This window comes from Tursiops truncatus, chromosome 5 (genome assembly GCF_011762595.2).
Source record: "Tursiops truncatus isolate mTurTru1 chromosome 5, mTurTru1.mat.Y, whole genome shotgun sequence".
Taxonomy (NCBI): domain Eukaryota; kingdom Metazoa; phylum Chordata; class Mammalia; order Artiodactyla; family Delphinidae; genus Tursiops; species Tursiops truncatus.
Window position 1 is genome coordinate 87,694,104 of NC_047038.1, and position 24,275 is coordinate 87,718,378.

The window sequence follows — 24,275 nt, forward strand, 5'->3', positions numbered from 1 at the left end:
GCTGTAAGAACTAATCTAGAGCAAAGATGTCTGAAGTTAGAAGTCAGAAGTGCCTAAGTGCAAAGCAAAATGGGAATTAAACTTGTGACTGGGCAATGGATCGCAATCTGTGTGTTGTGGTTTAAGGGTCATCGGGAAGTTCCCTGTATTGAAAAAAAAAGTCCTACTGTAGACCATGGTTACTGCCTGAACTTCCACTGTTTGGAGATTCATTTCACTGAACCCAGGGTTTGTTTTCTATTAAAATATGCATACTCTTTGGCAGATGTCATATATATTCATTCCATGAGATGCAGAGTGGTGTTGTAGAAATAATGGTGGATTTAAAGTGGGGGTGGTGGTTAATTAAAGTCTACCCCTACTAGCACGTGTGACCACAGACAAGGCACATTGCTTAACTTATTCGCAGTCTGTTTCTCATCCGTAAAAAGTGGATGAAGGTAGACCTCTCAGGGCATCGTTAGAATTGAATGAGGATCTCAGGTGTAATTGTACTTACTTTGATGACTATCCCAGTATGAATGAGTTTATCCAGATCTTTCTACATGTCACCTAGCAGGGGCTGAGTGTAGACTGAGTCAGGTAAAGAGATGCTCAGGGACTTCATGAGCAGGGGAAAACTTCTGAAAGGTGTAGTAGATGGAGCTAGAAAAAAACCTCACAGCTTCTTTGCTGTGCCTGGAGCTGGCTGGTCAAGATGGGTGATGAACGTTAAAGTTGAAGTATATACTTGGGCTTTTCTGTAAAACTGTCTTCGAGGTCTTCAGCACCAGAAAGAGCCATCTTAAGGCATTTCTGGTCTTCAGTAACTAACTGACCCTTTCCATGTAGTAGAAGACAGAGTCCCACATTACACTGGAGCCTCATTAGCCAATGGCCAAAGAGAGAGGTTCTGGTATTTACTACATTTAAGAAAGGTTCATCAAGCATTTTACATTCTCAGTTTAATTTTTCGTTACTTTTTATTATCAGCTGTGGCTTTTTTTCTCTAACCTCCACACATTTGCTTTAATAATGTCATTAAATTTTAAAATTGGACACCACTAGGTCACTTTGAGGTGTCATCACTCAGTACTATGTTTGCTCTACCATCCCTGAGGCAAGCAGGCAGGGAGCCAGTGCTGTCATTCTGGAGCTGATAACACAGAAACAATTCAGAGGCAAATAACACACATCACAAGCAAAACAAAGAAATTAAAAAAAAAAATGGACTAGATTTGGAGGAGTGGGGAGAAGAACATGTTTGAGAGAGTATAAGTGGCTGAAAAGAAATACTTAAAAATCCTCTGAGTCAGATCCTTACAGCAGGTTAAAAAAAATGAAAGAAAAAAAACTGCCCTGATTTCAAGTGGTAAAATGGCATGGTAACTTCAGTTACTGTCATTACTTGATTATTAAAAAATCTTTTTCTAGCAGAGGATGCAGTGGATTTGTTGTTTCCTGAATGGTGGTGTTATTCAGACTTGAGAATTGCATGCAGCTAAGTCTTAAGATGCATTTCCCCTTCACCCGACTTTCATTTCGACAAACAAGAAGAAACAGAAATCATGATGAGTGTGATTATATCCAACAAACAATAGCACGATTTCTTTCCTTTTTCGCAGTCCACTTGCTGCTCCTTCTCAGTGGCCTCCGAGGGGCACCCTCCCTTTGCAGGTGCAAAGCCACTGCCACATGGGGGCCTGTGAGCAGTGGGCCGCTGCTAAGCGGGTGTCACTTCTCACACTTGTGTAAAAATTCAGCCTCATTCTGATTCTCCTCAGGACCTCTCCTAGTTTTCTTCATGAAGATCCCCTTCTGAACCCTAATAGAAAATGTGTGTTATTTAAAGGATAAAACATCATTTCTATAGGTTATTTTAATCACTTTATTATTGCTGTCATCTTACAATTTTACATTTAAAGTATCATTCGCATATGAAGCCAAGTACATGAGAATTTCTCTCCCCTCCTTAGTTAAAAAACAATTATAAGCCATTTCAGGTATTTTATTATGATGGGAAATGGATTAGGAAAATGTAGCTCTATTTTTGGAGCGCTCTCTCATTTTTATATTTAAAGGCATTCCTGGGCTGTGCATGTTGGCAGATGTATTAGTCATGTTGTTTCTTGCTTTTAACACCTTTTATATTTTCAAAATGGGAATATATTTATTTTTTATCACAAAACTAAAACATGTTCATTTCTAGTAATGCAGAAAAATATAACACGCAGAAGTCAAAATACCACTAATCTCATCTTTCAGAGCTATCCTCCCAGCAGTTTTTCGGTACATCTCTGTTTACACACATGAAATTTATTTTACAAACTGGGATCATACTATAACCCTCTAATCTGCCCTTTCTAACTTAAAAACATAATATGAATATTTCCATGTTATTAAATATAAGTATAAACATCATTTTAATGGCTGCAAAATAGTTAATAATCTATAGTTGGGCATTTAAGTTGCCTTCAAGTTTTTATCGTAAAGAAAAGAAATGAACATTTTTGTTATACTTTTGTGAAGTTGCTTATATCCTGATTATAGATTTCTTACGGTGAAATATTCAAAGGGTTTGAACATTTTAAATGGCTTTGTTTTGTATTGGCCAAGTGGCCTTCAAGAAAGGTTGTCCTGTTTGTTACTGTCATCATCAGTATATGGCCTTGTCTATTGCATACAACATTCACGTCACTGGAGACTGGTCTTTTAAATTTTGCCACTTTGATAGATTAACATAAAATTGGTGAAATTTGTATAAATTTGTTTAAATTGTCTGTTAGTCTTGAAGTTGAATATTTCTTGGGCCTTTTGTGTTTCTTTTAAGAATGGACTTATATATACTACCAAATGTAAAATAGATAGCAAGTGGGAGGCGGCCGCATAGCACAGGGAGATCAGCTCGGTGCTTTGTGACCACCTAGAGGGGTGGGAGGGAGACCCAAGAAGGAGGAGATAATGGGGATATATGTATACATATAGCTGATTCAGCAGAAATGAACACACCATTGTAAAGCAATTATACTCCAATAAAGATGTTTAAAAAAAAAAGAATGTTACCTTTGACCTTTTTGGGGGGTTGCATGACCATCTTCTCTTCAAGTTTTTTTTTTTTTTGGTCTAGAGTTTCCTTCTTAAAGAAAGAAAAATATCATGTGATACGGAAAAAGATCTAAACAGTGAACCAGAAAACCTGGTTTAATTGGTGGTGGGGGGTTGCCTTTAATTAGGCTGTATCGGTGAGCATCTCCCCTCTCGCGCTCTTTTCTCATCTGTATAACAAGAGCTTGAACCTGCTGCTTCCTGAGATTCCTTTCGGCTCTGCGGTCATCTTGAGCTGGCACTTTCTCTCTCAATTGGGTAACGTCTGTGGGATTTTGAACACTGAAGGCTTAATTTTAGTGTAGCTGTGAAATGTTACTGCCTCCACTTTCCTTGAAGGGTTTTGTAGTTTATGCTTAAAGAGATCCCTGTGGGCCATTTTTATGGAAACCTAATGAAGGGCATAAGCCACACAGATGTTGTAACCTGTTCTAATTGGTGATTTCCAGACATTAGTAACAGAGGGCCGGCTGTGCATATATATGCATTGGTTTGAGATTACAGGGGAGGTCAAGAATAGAGGGAGGCCCTGCCAGGAAGGGTAGATAAAGAAACACTTTAATCCACAACCCTGCAATTAGAGTAGGAGTTTGATAACACTTGCAGGAGATATGCCAGGGCTATTTATTTTTATGGTTCTTCTGTAAAATGGACTTTCCACTTTCATTAAGACTTAAAGGGAAAATAGACGGGTTGTATTCAGTAGCACTTAATTATTTCACTGTGGAACAGAGGGTTAAGTATAATTACAGAATCCGTTCTGAGAGTTTTACTGAGTAAGGTTTGTGTAGTTAAAAATACTCAGAGCTAAAGGCCACTCTCAAACCAAAACATTCCTATGGGAGAAACTCTTCCTGCTTTGCCCAGGCTCTCTACCAAGTGGTCCAGTGTTATGTGACATTTATAGCATCTGTGTAAGGCATGTGACGGAAAATCCTGGATTCAGCCTCTACTTGGCTCCCAGGTAGTTGATTGTACACTGTGTGAATCGTCAGCTTCTGGCTGTGAGACCAGTTCCATGACTTCTTGTTAAAAAGATGGACTAATGAGAGGTGCAGTCATGCCCAAGCAAAGCCCCTTGAACATCTGTAACTTCACTTTACGAAGAGATGGGAATGTTTGGGAGATGCCGTTATCCTATCAGTATCCATCAATTTTCTTTCAGACTTTTGCAAAAGAAGAGCTTTTGTTCTCTTCTCCACTTTTGTATGTGGAGGAGTTTGAGCAAGAGGAAAATATTGACGTGTTTTGATGCAGCCATGTGCCTGAACAGGTGGGCCTGAACAGGTAGGCCTGGGGGCTATTGTTCTAGTTCTCTGCCAGGGACAAAGCTCTATCTGCAGACAGTGAGGTGTTGTCCTGCCATTGCATCTTTTTTATTATTATTATTTAGTTAGTTAGTTAGTTTTGGCTGCGTTGGGTCTTCATTGCTGCACCTGGGCTTTCTCTAGTTGCAGCACACGAGCTCAGTAGTTGTGGTACACGGGCTTAGTTGCTCCGTGGCATGTGGGATCTTCCCGGACCAGGGCTGGAACCCGTGTCCCCTGCATTGGCAGGCAGATTCTTAACCACTGTGCCACCAGGGAAGTCCCCTGCCATTGCATCTTGCACAGATTCTGTGATATTTTGTCCTGTGCTCCATTCTGGACAGTGGATATGTCAACCTGTGATGTGATGTTAGAGGAGACTCTTATGTCATACTGCAGACATGCTGATTTGTGAGAAAGAGGACTTTTTGTTTTCTGTTAGAGTAAAACATATCCTTCAGCAGACCCACTCATGGAGCAATTTCTGTGAAGCACAGTCATCCTTTCTACTTAGAACCATTCTGAAAAAAAGAGCTCATAGAAATTTTTTGGGAAAGATTTTTCTAAGACTATTTTATTATTTTTTATTGAAGTATAGTTGACATATACAATATTATATTGGTTTCAGGTGTACAACATAGTGAATTGGCATTATTATACATTATGAATTGATCACCACAATGTCTAGTAATTATGTCACCATACAAAGTTATTACAATATTATCGATGATATTCCCTATGCTGTGCATTACATCCCATGACTTATTTATTTTATAACCTGAAGTTTATACCCCTTAATCCCCTTCATCCATTTCACCCACCCACCTCCCCTCCTCCCCTCCGGCAACCACTAGTTTGTTCTCTGTATCTTTGGGCCTGTTTCAGTTTTGTTTGTTTCTTCATTTTGTTTTGTGGATTCCACACATAAGTGAAATCATTTGGTATTTGTCTTTCTCTCTCTGACTTATTTCACTTAGTGTAATACCCCCTAGATCCATCCATGTTGTTACAAAAGGCAAGATTTTAATCTTTTTTATGGCTGAGTAATACTCAATTACACACACACACACGCACACACACACACACACACACACATATGTATATATCACATCTTCTTTATCCATTCATCTATCAGTGGGAACTTAGGTTGCTTCCATATCTTGGCTATTGTAAATAATGCTGCAATGAATATAGGGGTGCATATTATCTTTTTGAATTAGTGTTTTTGTTTTCTTTGGCTAAACACCTAGAAATGGAATTGCTGGATTGTGTGGTGGTTCTATTTTTAATCTTTTGAGGCAACTCCGGTACTGTTTTCCACAGTGGCTGTACCAATTGACATTCCCCACAGTGCAGGAGGGTTCCCTTTTCTCCACATCCTCACCAACACTTGATATTTGTTGTCTTCTTGATAACAGCCATTCTGGCAGGTGTGAAGTGATATCTCATTGTGGTTTTGATTTGCATTTCCCCGATGATTAGTAATGTTGAACATCTTTTCGTGTGTCTGTTGGCCATCAGTATGTCTTCTTTGGAAAGATGTCTATTCAGATCCTCTGCCCACTTAAAAATTGGATTTTTTTTTGATATTGAGATGTGTGAGTTCTTTATGTATTTTAGATGTTAACCCCTTATTGGATGTATCATTTTCAAATATCTTTTCCCATTCAATAGGTTGTCTTTTTGTTTTGTTGATAGTTTCCTTTGCTGTGCAAAACCTTTTTAGTTTGATGTAGTTCCATTTGTTTATTTTTGCTTTTGTTGCCTTTGCCTGAGGAGACAGGGCTAAAAAAATATTGCTAAGACATGTCAAAAGAGTGTACTGCCTATGTTTTTGCCATGAGTTTTACGGTTTCAGGTCTTTCCTTTACATCTTTAACCTGTTTTGAGTTTATTTTTGTAAAGAGTGTAAGAAAGTGACTTAGAACTAATAGAAATTTTAGTGATTTTTTTTTTTTTAGTAAGACTAATATATTAAAATTTCTAGAAAATTCTGATCAGGTTATACTTTAAAATGACTAATATATTAGAAAGGCTTTAGTTGGATCTAAACAAGAAGAATAAACCTTCCTTCTTAGAAAAGACTGAGGCATAATTTTATACTTTAATCTTTCTTTCATTGGATTAATTGGTGTTCAAATAACCTGATATAGTATTATTTTTCTTTACTTTGTCTTATTATAAAGAAAATATAACATTACAGAAGAATTTGGGAAAACAGATTTAAAAATCAATAATGTCGTGATGTTAAATTTTGCATATTCTCTTCAAGATTTTTTCGTATCATTTATATTTCTGGCACAGTTGCTATGATAAGAGTACATGAAATTTTCTAATCTTACTTTTAAACAAAACAATTGGAAAATATAAATTACTTATTGTGTTACTAAGAGAAGAATGTGATTAATGTGAATTCACTACTAACTGGGATTGAAAAAAAATTACAAGACAGTTCTTCCTCTCTAAACATGTAATTAATACCAGAATATTTATAACTCTCTCTTTAATGCCAATAGCACTGTACTCTGTATCTTTACCTTCACAGACAGTGGAAAGTTAGAAATTTGGAAGATAAATATATTGATATTAAATTTGAGGATGCCATCCATAAAATTACAGTAAAACATGAACTTTGTGGTCTTGTGACTGAGTTTCGTTTTTTGCTTTTGTTTTGCTTTGTTTTTGTATCAGAGATGATTGTTGACCATCAGATTGAGACAGGCCTATTGAAACCTGACCTTAAGGATAAGGTGACCTATACTTTGCTCCGGAAGCACCGGCATCAAACCAAGAAATCCAACCTTCGATCCCTGGCTGACATTGGGAAGACAGTCTCCAGTGCAAGTAGGATGTTTACCAACCCTGATAATGGTAATGCAGGGGCCGCCTGGCTGCTGCTCTCTCTTACCTGCCTCACTCACCTTTATTCCACCTCTTGTCACCTTTATTATTTTTTTTTAAATCCCTCTTCTTATTTCTTCTTTTCTCAAGTTCATATGCCACAGCCATTTCATAATGACACTTTTTATCCGATTGGGCAGGTTTGCAGTCCTGTTGGAAAGATGTCAGCAGTTACTGTAGGCTGCAGATGCCTTGCTTGTTCCACACACATCTATTCTGATTGACTGAGAGGGTTTGGTAATAACGCTATGATAAAATACTATGATAAAACACTATGATAAAACAACTAGATGTTTCCAATGAATCAGCAAACTTGTAGATTATTGAGTACATCAAGGAAAGTGCTTTTGACATGGTGGCTTGTCAGAATTAGGAGGATAGACTAAGATATGATACTCTGACATCGCGTATCATGAAGTGTTTGCTTGGTACATGAGTTGGTGTCCAGCCTGTAAATGATCATTCATAAAAGTAAGGTTCAGTATTACTTTTACTGCTTAAAAGACCAATCTACTCTTTTGTTATATGATACTGATAGTTAGATGTGAGAATAATTATTCAAGGTAGGATATTAATCCCATTATATAGCAATAGGAAAGGCACTGTGTTTTATTTATACTCTCTTGCATTTACCAGAGTTTCTTGCAAAGTGTCTATCCTCTGTATCTTTGTCTTTGTTTCGAATAAATTTCATGATTTGGTGCAGTCTAAGGGAGAAGTTAATTTCCATGAGGTATGGAAAATGAAGTTGTGGGGAAAGAGTTGCTAAGCATTGGGCTGGTAAAAACTAGGCCTCTCCCATTCCACCCCCAGTCATTTTAGTATTAAGAGAAATAAGTAGATAAGGGAGCTTCTAATTCATTGTTCTCAGCTGCACTTTCAGAATAACATAAAACATCTTGTCACGGAAAAGGTGGACTAAGTGAAGTGTATAAACTGAACTCTAACTCAGCCACTCCATTTCTGGAAATCGGGTTTTCTGACTTAATATTAAAATTAATGGTTGGCTGGGAGAGAGCTTACTGTTAGCAAACTTTGCTATATTTTGGAACCATTCTATGTAGTTTTTTTAATGAGTGTCTAGTCCTTAAGCAGAATCAAATGAAAAGTTCAATTTTATTGAGTGACTTTTATATTGATTTAATTGCTGCTGTAAGTGTTCTTTTGAAGCACAACAGGTTATAAATAAATAATTAACATTAAAATGTTCTTTATAAAAAACATTCACAAAAGGAAGAATCTAATCTAGAACATTCCTGTGACAATTTGATGGTTCTACCATTACCTGGAATATTGAGGCTGACTGGAAATGTTTTGATTTTTGTATATCTCTTGTTTTATTTATTTTTTAAATAGCATTTTGAAGAGTTTAATGGCTGGAAATGTTATGTGATAAACAGTTTGTTAAAACTGATGTCACAAATAATAATTTTAAAAACAACTCACATTTTAAAAATTATGGCATTTAAAGTACAAGTCTGTTTTTTAATATCTTTATTATCCTCTTTCTCACATAAAATGAAATTTTATGATTTGGAGACTTACTTTTTTTATCACGAAGTTGGTGGTAGTATAAAGAAGCAAGAAAGTGCATTGTTTTCAAATGTTGCTGTATTTGCAACGAGAAGAGGAATGAATATTGTAGAGCAAGCGTGCCTTCTACCAGTGTGGTGTGAGGGTGAGCTTCATTTTCACGGAAGTATAGGCAGAGGAGAAATTAGGAACAGATGGGTCTTGGAAGCCAGAATCTTGTGCTTTGGGGGAAAGCATTTGGACATGGAATACAACTAATGAGTTGATATTGCTCGGTCATTCAATCTTTTATCCTATCAGTAGATCTTTGTACTTCAGAGGAAAGTTGAAATTGCATTTGTCACTCACCTTCTCACATGTGAAATGCCATAGATGCTGGGCAGAAAGCAAGTAGAAAGGGCAGGCAGTTCTTTTTCTTTCTGACTCTTCAGCTGTTCAGCTTACACCCTACAGCATGGAATATGATTAGGCCTTTTAAAAGATGTTATTGGCATTTGTGTTACCTAACTCCTTTTAAATATCCAGAGGCAAGATTTGGCTTTAAGAGATTCTATAGTAATGAGTTTCATGTGCCTCCAAGGTACATTATTATAAAGTATCAGATGGGAAATTTTTGGTTATCTAGAGGCACTTTTTCTTAACTTGAAAGTTTATACAGTTAGAAATGTTCTTAAAGTAAAATTCTAAAATAAAAAATTATAGAACTTTTGCTACTACTTTAATAAATCAGAATAATGTATCGATTGTAGTTGAAGCTAGATTCTAATACCCCCATGTAAACTCCTAGATAAACTGAAGTCACCTTGGTTTTCTATCACAGCCTTAGAAAATAGACTCAGGATGATGCCAGCCTTAGTTATGATAGCAACAATGCAATTAATAGCTGAAATCTATGGACATACTGTAGAATTGGAAATTTTTTCATTCCCCAGTAGTGTGCTACCTCTTACGTACTCACAAGAGCCAATTGCTATCGGGAATTTTGAGGGCTGGTTGTAAAACACAGCTACTATTAAAAATTAAATTACATAAACATATACAGTTAGATCATATTATTAAAAACAATGGTAATAAATACTCAAAATTCATTATCTCCTACTTATTTTACTGCATTTTACTATAGGCTATGCTCTTCAGGTTACATCTATTGTGTCTGTGTAGTCAAAATGCTACAAAATAGGGTTCTGCTACAAAATAGTGGGAAGTAGAAAACTTCTTCCCAACTCTGTATTCAGGGACTTCATATTGGAAGCTTGGACTCAGTTACGATGGTAGTATTACACCATAGAAATCAGCAAACTCTACAAATCAGGACTTGATATATTGTTTTGTCAATTGTTTCTAGACCTAAAAAAGGGATAGAGAAAATGCTAATAATGCAGATTAAACTTAAAAGTAGGTAGTGTCTATAGCCATTATCTTAGCTTGGGCTCCTATAGCATGTTACCATAGACTGGTATAAATGCTTAAACACAAGCATTTATTTCTCATAGTTCTAGAGGCTGGGAAGTCCAAGATCAAGATAAAGCATATGTGGTTCTTGGTGAGGGTCCTCTTCTTGGTTTGTAGATGGTCACCTTCTCATTCCATCTCCACGTGGTAGAGAGAGCTCGATCATCTTTCTCCTGTTTCTTCTTATAAGGGTGCTAATTCCATTCATGAAGACTCTGCACCCAAAGCCCCACCTCCTAATACCATTACATTGGGAGTTAGGATTTCAATATATGAATTTTGGGAGAATACAAACATTCAGTCCATAACAGCTGTTAAAATGTGAATAACACAAAGAATTGAGGAAATATTCTTTCAGTATTCAAAAGATATTATCCAATTTAGCGAAGGACTCACCCACATCATTGATGATTGAGTGAAGTCAGTACACTCATACTTACATATACCTTCATTGTTTCACTTTTGTCTTACTCATTAACATATATGATAATGGATGTTCAACATGGATGTTGGACCTATGCTTGTTTGCCAGCTGAAACCATAAGTTGGCTACTGATAGAAGAGTTTGGTAAAAATCAACAAAAGCTTTCTGTGAGAATCAACCGGCTGTAGGCAATTTACAGTGGAGCATTGTGTATTTATTATTTGTACGTGTGCTGCACATCTTTTATAGCAGTAAAATTTACTACACACACACACACACGCACACACACACACACACACACACACACACATTTCCACCAGAGAGCTGGTTTTCAAACATTTACCAGCCCATGCACTACAGCCCACCACTGTCTAGCCATGGCCAAAGGTTAACTCTAATTTTTTGGGTCTTGATGTGGCTTTGGATTCCAGATGATTTAATGATTTTGAAAAGAAATGAAAAACATTTTTATTTTTAATAAATCAGGGAAGAATCAGGCTAGCTTCCAAGGTGTTAATTATTGTGAAATTGCCACTTACCCAAGACATCTGTGAATTCTGGTGGGCATGTTTGCCAGGTACTAAATTTTAGGCAAGTGCTATATTTTCTCAATATATTACTTGAGGCATTTCTATGGAGTTAGTGTTGCATGAAGAAATTAATGAAGTTTTCATTTCCTCTGGTGTTAGACTTTTGTTTAGCTATTCTCTTTTTCTTTCTCACTGTTATTTTAGGTTGAACCATATGAAATTGCCATTTTTGTGGGTAAAATAAAGTTGACTATCGGCAATTTCATATGGTTCTACTTAATAATTTGGTCAGAGATACTTAGATAATAGTTCTGTATTATTTTAGTTTACTATGAAAGAATAACATTGAAGCCTAGGAACATTCCTTGGTAGTATTTAAAAATCAAATAAGACGTATTTAGTTTATGTTTTATTAGAAAGTGAAAGTAAAGTTTATACCTAATCTGTATTCAGTCAATAAATTGACAAGGTTACCTGATAACTCTGTTTTAAAAAGTCATGTTTTATAGGATTATCTGATTTTTAAAAGTATAATTTACCATTTAAATGGATACTTTTGATATACATTGTCTAATCTTACAAAAGATGAGTAATACCCAACTTAAGGACCAAGAATCATAATTCGAGTATTCGGCTCTCACTCCCTTTATGGAAATTTGGGTGAAGCCATTATGAATTTGTCCCTGGTCTTTTCCTGGCTTCATTTTTTCCCCCTAGACTACCATAAAAATCCTTTCCTTCCGTGGTCTGGGAGTACAGATGCCCTTTACTGAGAAGTGACTTTAGTTATCCAACTGCATCTAGACTATGAATTTCATTTTGCCCAATCCAATTTTATGATCCCAATATTCATTAGTTTTTTCAGCAAAAAACTGGAAAGGTGATTTAGTACCCAGTTTCTATGTTTGTAAAACAGAGATAATGAAAATTAAATGAGATAATAAATGTAAAATGTTTACAATGGTAACTGTACATAGTAATCACTCAACAAATAATACTAAAGTATATGTAATAAGTTTAGACACAAGTAAGGAAGAAAAATCTCATATTGAGTAAGAGTATTTTCTGGAATGCTATTTGCTCTGTAACTTAACTATTTTGGAAGAATCTCATGGGTATAGTGCTGATTTATTTTCTCTGCCCTTTGATAAATGATACCAATATCGTTTCGTTAGCAATGGGAGAGGAAGAAGCCCTTTCTCATCACAGCCCTCTTACAGAATAGCCTGTCCCCATCATTGATTTTCCTCTTTGCTGGCTTTGAGGGAAACCCTAAACCACACTGAGAATCGAAGACTTAAAGCCGCTGCAGCAGGTGGATGAGGATTTGGAAAAGGTGGCAGCTCCAAGCCAGGGCAGCTGGCTCCTGGGCCTCGTGCTGCTTCCTCCAGGCTTTCTCCTGGTGCACTTTGGCCTCTTCTGTAGTTATGGGGGCTCAGGGCCTGCTCCTGATTGAACCTCCAAATTTTATCTGAATTCACCAGTTTCTGTTTGTCTATCAGGTATGAGAAATGCAGTCCACTTGCTCCCACCATTTATTGCCCACCCTTTACTTTCTCCCCGGATTCCTCTTTTCAGTTTTGCAATATTCCTTTCCCCCCATACCCTTGAATTCAGACCTGCTCCCTGAATCAGTGGGTAAGGCAGACATTTCCCTGACTTCTCTCAAAGATTCTGTTCCAGAAGCAGGTCACTGTGCTTCTCCAGTTCTGAGATAGGTCAGCTGACAGGCTCACATCACCTTCAGAGGAGAGTCATCTTCCCAGGTGCCTTTCTGCGTATAACCAGCTCTTTTCAAAAACCAGCAGCACACATCCATCTGTTTTGTTCAGAACTCTAATTCTCCGTTCATTTGCACAGCACAGATGAATGTCCTGGCTAGAATTCAGTGAATGACCAAGCTCTTCTCAGTCTTAGATTAAACGAACCAATCCATGGAAAGTTTCTAGAAAAATGTCTGAAGAAAAGTATTCCTTAATAACTGTAGTATTTCTAAATCATCTATCAGATACTATTCTTTTTTTTTTTCTTTCCCCAGACAGGTGACTGATCTTCTAAGATTTTTAATGTTCGGATCTTTAAATAAACAATAATACATTTTTTCTCCAAGGGTCATGCCCTTGCAGTATTTGCTAGTCTAGTCTGCTGTTTATGGCAATGAAGAGTCAGTCTTAAGAGATATAACACAAGTGAGTATTTAGTTTTTGATATTGAAGGCCTACTTTACAATCTTCTCCTTGAAGACATGGCACCATCTTTTCCAAAGGCTTCATTCTAATCTGGGAGTAATACTTAGTAGCAGTATGAGTTTGAGCAATTTACATTATCTCCTTGAGCCACAGTTTCTATATCTGTAAAATAAGGGTACTAATGTCTTATTCTATGTATATAACCAGGAGTAAATGAGATACCTTTGTGAGAAGTATTTAATAATCATAACGTGAGATGTCATTGTAAGGAACAGCTATTATTCAGAAATATTTTAAGGGGAAAATTTAGTGCCTTTCAGATTTAAAACTGAAGACAGAGCTTCAATTCCCCACCATTATTTTGTATTTTCTCATTTTCTGTGTCTTTTAATTTTTTTCCCCCACCACTCCATATATGAAAACATTCTTGGAGTTTTATTTTTAAAACAGCACTACTTTCATTATCAACTTTACAGAATCCAAATAATACATAAGGAGGTGCCACTCATGGGCTTTATAATATTTTTAACTTAGAGTATAAAGATTGATTAGTATGTCTGAGCAATGACAGTTCTTAGCTATCAATAAATAATACATGTATAGCAGGATGTTACCATGAAATAAACATATTTAAAAATTTTACTAATTGCCAGTCTGTTTTACATAACCACGGTCTGTGATGGAGTAAAGGAATGGAATGATTCTCATCGTCGTATCTTACCACATATGAATATTCTCTTCTCCATTTCTTTCTTTCTCTGGAAAAGAGCCCTTAACTGATTTTCTGCTGCCAGCCTCAAGTAAATCTTCTTCCAAGGCTTGAGATCCTTGATAGAGCTGCCCTTGTGAAGTCTTGCTTTTCCCAGACTCAGCTTGCTGTGAGAGCAGACAGGAGGGTAGGTGTAGATCCTACTCCCTGCCCTGGTCTCTATGAAAGAGAAATAGAGAGGAGAGGAGAGGGAAGGACAAGAAAACATGAGGGATGAGGGAAGGCAAAATAGAGACATGAGATGTGAGCACTGTAGACTCTTTGCCGTGTCTTCCCAAAAGAAAAAAGGGGGAAGAAAATCAAAGTCTTCCAAGAATGATAAAGCATGCCTCATTTTACTTGAACCCTGTTTCAGTATAAATACAAAGGACAAAAAGGAGATTTTTTTGGGGGTTCATGAACCTGATTTCTTAAAAATCACATTTTGATATTAAAGTTGTTAAATTAAGCCAAGGTTGCTGTCTTTCATGTTTTCCAGCACCCTTCAGGATGTTGAACAAAGGAAGTATCGTTCCATCAATGGTTGTAGTAGTAGCAGCAACAACAATAATACCTCCCATTAATTGAGCACCTGTTATACACCAGGCATTGTTTCCTGTGATGTTTCTAATGTTTCTATATCATTATCCCCAACTGCAGATGAAAAACCTGAAGCTCAGAAATGTAAAATAACTTTCCTCAAGATAGAGAAGTGGGGGAACCTAGTGCCCTTGATAACAATATTCATATTCAGCTACAGTGGTAATGAGCTTCCTCAACCATAATTTATTTCCCACACATCAGTGATTCCACAGCTCTTACTTTGTGTAACCCTGTGTTGTTGAAGGGCTCTGAGGTCATTCTGTGCCTAGGCAGGAATCCATGCCAAACATGGCAGTCGGATGTCTTTATTGGCTTTCTAAATGGAGACTTCTAGGCAACATGTCATGTGTTTACAGGAGAAATATTGCTAAACTCCTGAGTTAAATTTCTTGGCTAAATAATGGTGTGGAATACATAGTAGGTGCTGAATAACTATTTGAACATACAACATTGCAATCCGGAAAGAGTCCTAAACTTTTAGCACGAGTAAAATTTGTTTTCTTCTTAATAGGATTGCTAAGAAAATGTTTTTTTGATAGGGTTTTTTTGTGTTTTTTTCTTTTTGGTTTATTTGCCTGATTCAAGTAGGGACACCCTTACTTGAACAGATTTAGGACTGATGGTTTTGAACAAGTTGATTCTCAAGGGAAAGATGAATCATTACTCCCACCCCCCCAACCCAAAATCCTCCTCACAACACCTTTTTCTACAGTCTAGCTATTGGAAACCATCACCCGAAAATCTTTAGAGCTATGTCTCCTCATCAAGTCACAATAATATGAACCAGTTTCTACCTTGTTTATGCCAGAAGTCAGGCAAAAGTGATTTAAAAGAGACTATGTAGGATAGTAGCAAAGCTATTTATTTTGTAGCTTAAGTGTAGAAGAGGTACAGTGAAAGCATTATTTGGAAAAGGCTTACACAATATATCATTACCATGCTATCTATAATCATAGAAAGTTTGGCTTCATGTTTAAGAACAACTTTTCAACATTTTATCTTTGGAGTAAATTTGTGAAGAGAAGAAAAGCAGTATGAAAAGGTTACAGAGTTTGTATCTCTTCCTGCACAGAAGTACACAGAGGTCTAACAAATCAAAATGTTGGAATTTGCCAGTATGAGTAATGGATGCTGTGAGCCTTCCAGTTTTCATGAGGGTAAGCAGCCAGATGGCTCCAATCAGCTTTACTAAAACACAGGTGCCAAGTCTCTATGGGCAGTTTCGTTTTCATGCTTGTCTTTGGAGCCAGGTTCTTTGCCAGTGTGTGCCGGGCTCCATTCCATTGTCCCCTGGATGGTGAGGCTTAGCATCAGCGGAGGCTGTATATGCAAAAAGGAGTTCCCAGCTTTAGTTCCCAACAAATAACGCACTGACATGTTGGCGGGGGGTGGGGGTGTAGAGGAGAGAGAAGCTGTTGGGGAAAGGCAGTCATCAGCACCCGAGTTTTGGAGCAGCTGCTGACCTCTTGTACTCATTTTAGGAGCAAGCCATGGTATTGGTGATAGAATTTGGGTGGCTTTGTACTTGTTCAGCAGCTGAAGAATGTGAAGGCTCTTTTGAGTTTACTTTGCATTCCTAACCTCCCTCTGTTCTCACTGATTTGGAATTTTAGTTGGTCCTTTCTTGGTCCTAGATAAATGGCTGCCAGTTGTCCAACCTCTTCCATTTCCTTTAGCTAAGCCTGCAGGAATATTGGCTCGCTAAGCAGGTCCCTCAGTTGTCAAAAGAAATAGGAGGTGAAAATTGGCCCGTATGATAATATATATTTCTAAATGCCTCCCTCTTAACAAAAGCAATTTTGGAATAATCTCAACTGGTTCATTTCCCTTTTTCATTTTTCTTAGTGCAATAAAAACTTGCAAAGAAGTTCAATTATGGGAAACAAAAATTCAGATTGCAAAGAAAAGACATCAGATTTGCCTCAAACAGGTGCTGGCACAGATGGCCCGCTCACAAGTCCTGGCTTTATTTACAGCTTTTAAACACAGACAGATAAATTGACAAAAATGTTTCTAGATTTTATAATGTGCTGAATGCCTAAATTTGGCCATCAACTTACATTAATTTATAATTGATTCAATTTAGAACTTGACCTCCCCAGTCACTAATAGCCTTAAGAGGACTATTTGTCTACCCTGTCATTTGCACACTTGTGTCAATAGATAATCTTTGCTTTCGGTTGGATATGCTTTTGTTTGTTGCTTTGATCATTTAATGACTATATTATTTAGGAGAAAAAAACTCTCTCAAGTCAAATGTATGTAGTCTGATGGTTAGTTATTTCCAACCTCATTGTTGTTCCTTGAAGGATAATTATGCTGCCTGTCTTACCAGGAGTGAGGCGTTTGATGAGAATAGCGAAACAGATGACATGAAACCCAAATGGAACTATCTTCAGGCTGAAGTTGATGGTGTTCTCCAGTTGATTAAAAATATCTGGAGGCACTATGCTGTATATTTAGCCTACATCATTATTCTGTCTCTGATGTGGTCTAACATTTGGCATGGGTACACCACATATTAAAATTATAGTAAAATTAAGTATTAAAGGGCACCAGAAAATGAGAAATAACATGCATTTCTAAATTGATTTGTATTGGTTGATTTGTCTGTATCCTAGACTCATGTTCCTCAAGGGCTGAAAAACAGGAAGCAAAGGGAATTGAAAACCAGTTCTGTATTCATCAAGGAAAATATTTCCGAAGTCAGAGTACGAAATGTTGCTTTTTTTTTTTTTTTTTTTTTTTTTGGGGTACGCGGGCCTCTCACTGCTGTGGCCTCTCCCGTTGCAGAGCACAGGCTCCGGACGCGCAGGCTCAGCGGCCATGGCTCACGGGCCCAGCCGCTCCGCGGCATGTGGGATCTTCCTGGACCAGGGCATGAACCCGCGTCCCCTGCATCGGCAGGTGGACTCTCAACCACTGCGCCACCGGGGAAGCCCTGAAATGTTGCTTTCTGTTTTGTGTACAAGATCCATGAAAGGGTCTGTTGGGTAAATCACAAGAAAGCGCGTTACTAATGTAACACCCTGCTCCCTGTGCTTTACAAAAGCGTGTGTAACTTCCCTCTGTGTGTGCTCATGTGGTGCAAGGTTATTAACAGTCTTGATCGTACATCTTGAGATTAGTGTTCATTATGTAAATCTTTCCTCTGGATATAATCCATGTTTTTTGTGTTAGAACTTCAGGGCGGATCATCCACTGGTACTTGGGGAACTATGATGATTGAATGTAATTTGTTTTAGGCTTTTAAATTCTGTGTTGGGATTTGTTCCATCTAAGGATGCAGGGTCATGGGAGGGGTGTGTGTGTCAATGTAATATGTCATTGTTCTCCTTTAACCTGCTTGTGTGATTTGCTTTAGTATTTTTTTCTTCTTAATTAATGCTTTCATCCTCATCCTTGCTGTGGCTGCTCATGTGTCCTCCTCCTCTTCCTGTCTTCTGCTTCTGACACTAAAGCCCGCAGCCCGCTTGAGAACTCAGTGCCCTGCCTAGCAACCCGCACCTTGGACGATGACCCCCGAGTGCGGCGCTTTCCCAGCGTGGGATGGCTGAGTAAGTCAATGACCGGGAAAGGGCAAGGATGGTGGCAGTGGTGGGTGTGGGAGGGCACGAAGATGGGGCTCATGGTTACTGAGTGGAGGACATCCTCAAGAATGCCTGAAGGGTAAGGCTCACAGATTCCTAAATTCACAATTACGGATTCATTTCTTGTTAGCAAAGAGGACAGTAATAGTGTATCCTTTGGGTGGTCTGCCATCCTGCATTAAGCCGAGTACCTTGTAAGGCAGTGGAAAGAGTTGGAGACTAAGGGTTGGGCTTGGCACTGGCAGTGCTCCCTCCACGGAACACTTACAGAACCTCAGTTTCCTCGTGGTGGTGATGACGCCAGATCTTCTTACTTCAGAGGATTGGGAGGAAGATCTCTTAAAGATGAGGTCTCTGAAGGTGGTGTGAAAGCATTCAGATGCTGGATGAGAGGAAAAACTAAGTTAGTGGTCTAAATCTCCCCTCCCCCCCATACCTGTTAAGTGACAAAAAGGCAGTAGGTGCTACAGACAATGAAAACGTAGCATAAGATAGAATCTTTATTTTTTTTTATAAAATAAAGAGTTTTGTTAAAGAGACAAGATTTATATACCTAAAACCAAAAGAGAAAAGAACATGTACCAAAAACATCTGCTGGGCCTGGGAGTTGTGATGGTAGAAGAGGCTTTTGGAGGAGATGATCTTGGGGCTAAATCTTAAAGGAAAAGTAAGGATTTGGTGGCAGGAGAATTGGGGGGGAAGGGCCACTTATTGAACTACTAACTTTGTAATTATTTCTGCTGTACAGTAGGTCTAAGAAGCTTGAAAAATAATTTTGTCTTGAATAATGATAATAGTTACAAACATTAATTCATCACTTTTTTTTGGTACAAACCCTGAGCTAAGTACTTTATGGGATACCATTTAATTTTCTGAACAATCCTGTGAAATGGCTATTGTTATCCACAGTTTACAGATGAAGAAATGGGGCTTAGAGAGGTTTAATAACAGATCATTAAGTGTCTTGGGCAGGACTTGAACTTCTTCATGTAGTAGTTTCATCTATAACTTTTACAAATCGTGTCTTACTGAAGTTAAAGTGTAAGAAACTCACATGGTTACATTGCCAGAAAGATGTACTCACCTTGCAGTGAACCTTCAGCATTCACATGATTTTCTCTGCAAAAATCACCCATTTCTTTCAGTAAACTTTTTTCTCAGTGGTGCCTCTTAGGGAAAAAATAAATGCAGGTACAAAGTTTAGTCATTGGAATTTGGAGTCAGGCAGAACTGGATTTGAATCCTGCATCTACCACTTACTGGCCTCTTCACTTTGGGCAAGTTACTTCTCTAATGGAAATCTGGGTTTACAGAAAACCCAACTGTAAAACTGGGTTAATCTTACCAACATAGGATTGTTGTGAGAATTAACTTAGAAATATGTAAAGTGTTTAGTGTATTGCTCAGCACTCAGTAAATCTAGCATTTACCGTTACTAGGAAAGTGTTTATAGGAATTGCTCAAGAAAATGTAGCTGTTGTTATCCTTTTAAAGTTTTATTTATTCCATGTCAGACATCTAGACATTGATATACTGTTGTGGATAAAGTATCAAGGAAATTGACCAAAACGTTCAGTTTGCTCATGTTGTGGAAATATGGCACCTATTTGGAAATTAACTTAAGATCACACCCTGGGCCAATCCTTCTAAGAAAACACATTTTAGTCATGAGAGATGATTCTTCTCATTGTCTATTTATATGACATATTCTCTCCCTAAACAAACGACTTTGATGTATCATCTCAGTCACCTCCCCCAGGGCTCCCTATTTTTTTTTTTTTTTTTTGCGGTACGCGGGCCTCTCACTGTTGTGGCCTCTCCCGTTGCGGAGCACAGGCTCCGGACGCGCAGGCTCAGCGGCCATGGCTCACAGGCGCAGCCGCTCTGCAGCATGTGGGATCTTCCCGGACCGGGGCACGAACCCGCGTCCCCTGCATCGGCAGGCGGACTCTCAACCACTGCGCCACCAGGGAAGCCCAGGGCTCCCTATTACCTACCATATCAGTTCAATAAACTTAATATACATAATATATAAAATAATGAAGATGTGCAAAGTGGCGTTAAGTCCTGCTGGTCCTACCAACCTATTCCTCATTTTCATCTCTTCTCAGTATGAAGCTCTAGTCTAAGCAGCTTGTCCTTTTTCTTTTGGTTTGTTTCGTGGGTGCCTTGATCCCTTTGCCTTTCTAAGAACACCTTTTCAATTATGCCCATGCAAAACTATTCAGTAGGACCCGAATGAAGTCCCATCTCCTTTATAAAATTGTTCTCATAAACACAAAAGATCTTTTCAGGTCCTAAATTTCCTAGTTCCTATTGTCTGTGTCTCACAGTGGAGGATTTGCTGTATGTTGTTTTATGTTGCCATCTGATGTTTCATGACTTGTATTTTTTCATTTCCACTGTATAGAAAATCTCCTTTAGGTCGGGAGCCTGATCTCATGCTTTTGTGTCCCTTCCAGTGCAGTGTAGGTATTTGAAACATAGGAGCTGTACAGCAAATATTTATTAATCCTTGACACGCTATCATTTCCTTAAAAACAACCAACAGTTCAGTTTTCTTTAGGGCCCATCTTGACCACAGTAAACTATTAACCAGAAGTGAATATTGTTTACCTGGAAAAATTATTTCCTTGTATTTCTGCTCACTGCAGTCTGATGAATTTTGTCATCAGTTTATTCTAATAGTTTACATGGAATTATTTTTTCAGAAACACCACCCAAAATATCACCTAAAAAACAGGTTTATGGACAAGGTTCCTTATCTTTTAGTATTCTCAGCAAGATATTTTCAGACTTAGTGTTAACTTGAAGTAACTACTACCTCTAATAAGCTACATTTAAAGTTGCTTTTGGGGAGTTAGCTCTCACCATTTTTACCTTGTGTGCTTCTTATCTTAGTTGTCACCTGAAGCAGATGTGAGCTTACAGCTCTTATCCATTTCAAACGCTGCCAAGGTATTGAATTAGAAGTTGGAACAAAACCAAAAATGACTTCCTCTTAGAGATCTCACCAGCACGTCTAAAACCAGTCTGGGCTACTGCGAACAAAGGAGCTTTTACCTCTACTTTTCAGGACAAGTTAATACCCACCTAAATGCTTTGCCATTATTAGAGCGTAGGTGTGTGCCCTATCTTGGTAGATCCAGAATGGCTCTTCACTCTGAGCGCTTATCTGTGAATTCAGTTTGACGTCTAACAGCCCACATCCTCTGAGCCCTTCGAAAACACTTGTGTCATTTTGCAGTTATTGGCAGTGGAAATCAGCTGCTTTAGACTGTTAGGTCTGAACTTCAAAGAAGAAAATGAGGTTTAGGGGTTTTTTTCCTACCATCTTCTGCACATTCCAGCATCCGTCATCACTTGGCTTTGTATTGTGTCTTTCTGTCTAGTTTGTAAATCTACCAGGCAGGGACCCCCTGGTCCAATTCAGTGTATTGTTTTGTTTTGTAGGTACTTATCCGGTGTGTGATATTATTACTATCCCAAGTATTAATATTAGATAGTACTATTTTTTTTTAAATGAAACCACAGTGGTATAATCCTGTAGATTCTTGTTTCATCTTACAACCAGGTTACACGGTTAACATTAGAATTGAAAGAACTGAAATGCAAGTGGGACTCCTTTGCTTTAGGGAAAAAAAAAATTGTATTTTTTCTTTTTGGGCATTTCTGGAATTAAGCAATTCAAGTCTTTCAACTGTTGGAAAGTTTACTGACCCAATAAAAATTATAATTTTCTCTGGCTCAAGAGTTTTCTTAAAGAGTACTGAAACTTCTTTAGGAAGGTCTTGAACCCAGAGAGTTCACATTAACACATTCAAGTCAACGAATGTTCCCTGGGCCCTTCCATTTCTAGTTTCATGGTCCAGTGGGAGAGAGAGGTGAGGGAAGTTCACAGCTGACAACAATTTGAGAGAGACAGAGCCCTTGGAAGAGTATGAGGAGGGACCTATTTGTCTACAGTGTGTAACAGAGTAGCTTACATTATACTCTCTGAAAATGCTTATTAGAAGAGTGGGTAGTGGGGCATAAAACAATATTGGGGAATTAATTCTTCTCAGAGGAGGCAGACTTTTCAATGGGCCATAAAGGGTAGATTGTCCTTCCATTCATGGAGGTTGTGGTAAAAGCAGGAGTGAGACATTGAAAGGTAATACTAGGCTGAGAGAAAAGTGTACAAGCAACCAGGTTGTTGAGAATAGAGAAGAGTTTGTGTGACATAGAGTCAGTCAACACATTTAATTAGCAGAGAGGGCATAAGAACGGAACCTGTGGGTGTTAAGGTGGCGAAATCATTAAGCTGTTTTGTGGAAGGTCTGTGAACGTTTTTTAGCAAGGAGGTAGTTTGGTCAGAACTGTGTATTAGGGAAATTAATCTGCCGGGGGTTTCAAATGGGTTAGAAGGGGGAAAGGCTGAAGGTAAGGAGAGAGTTAGGGGGTGACTGTAGGAGACCAGTTGAAGAGAACGAGCATCCAGGCTAGGATTGTGCCTGTGGGAATGGAAAGGAGGGGATATTGCAAGACGTGTTATAGAGACATCTGCAGGAATTGGCACCCATTGAATGTCAGGGGATGCAGAGTAAGGAATCCAGGATGCCTCAGGTTTTGAGCTTGCAACCAGGGAGATGGTAGGAAACCTGTCATAGAAAAGGGTGATGGGGTTTACAGAAAGAAGACAGTCCCTATTTCTGCCCCTTTCATGCCTGCTGGGACCATCTTTGAAGATCCATTTGACTAGGAGATGGTTAGATTATGTATCATGGGCCAAGACTCTTTTAGAATTCTGCTTTGTTGGCACATTCTCACCTTAGTTTGGGGGATCCATTTAAACCTGTCTTTAGGGTGCAGAATGACCACCACATCACAGCTCTCTTTAGGCAACTAGTGAGTATAGATCATTTTCATCTTGATTCCCAGCATTTCACCTTCCATCCCTGTATCCAAGATGTGGGCTTGTTCTTGATTGGGAATATTATTTGGGTCATTTATTGTGCCATTCTCACATATACTTTTTGGCCTTTTCAAGGGCAAAAAGCAAATCCAAGTATAACTTTCAAAATTATCTCACTATAGCTTTTCATAGTGAAAGACTATGAAAAGACTGTAGGAAACGAAATCTTTCAGCAACCTGACATCTACCTTCAGACTTCTTAGTTAACATAAGACATTCAGAAAACTTATGTGGTAGCCAAGAATAAATTATAACATTCTTCAAATACAGACAGTCCTAACCCCTTTCAAAAAGGGGGTGTTAGTTACTATTTATCCTGAGCTTCTGAAGAAGGGCTCATTAGTTATTTCATTGTTACCTAATATGGTATTTACAGCGGACTAAAGTAGATGCTGGCTCTAGAAGTTATTAATAGAAAGAATCAAGGTGGAGAAAGAATAAAAACTTAGAAATTCTGTTGTATTTCAGAGTACTGGGAACTTGGAGGAGATTTTAAGAGGCACAGATTTCGAAAAATTGTGACCATCTGCTGGAATTATGAAATAAGAGTTGTTTTTCCCCAGCAAGGAGAGCTTGGGAATTGTGAGCATTCAAACTTGTATTTGGCCAAATGGTGGTATATGTGGAATATGTTCACAATGGAAGTCTTCTTCTCCTCACCAAATCTGTGCCTTTTCCTGTCTTTCCTGTCCGTTACCGTCTTTCTCCCTCCTTTAGACTTGGAACCTTAGAGCCATCTTTGATTATGCATTCTCTCTTCCCCTCCACCCGCAGTGAAGGACTAAATCTGTTCAATGGTACGTCTGTCATGTTGCTCGCCTCTGTCTCCTTTCTGGTCTTAACTCTCATTGCTTTTAACTCTCATTGCTTTTTGTTCCTTATTTCCTCTTGCTTAGCCTGTTATCCGGGGTCACTGCTTATAGCTGGGCACAGGCAAATGCATCCTATACTTGCCTTCCA

General features: G+C 38.2%; 1 protein-coding gene across 2 annotated transcripts in view; it reads left to right on the forward strand.

The window, feature by feature from the left end:
* Window positions 1-24,275, forward strand: part of SLC4A4 (solute carrier family 4 member 4) — a 307,296-nt gene that overhangs the window by 107,611 nt on the left and 175,410 nt on the right. For both annotated transcript variants that reach the window (XM_073805320.1, XM_019932691.2), the window contains one exon: window positions 7,083-7,262. In XM_073805320.1, the coding sequence (XP_073661421.1) occupies window positions 7,083-7,262 (180 nt within the window). The remainder of the gene's footprint in view (window positions 1-7,082; window positions 7,263-24,275) is intronic.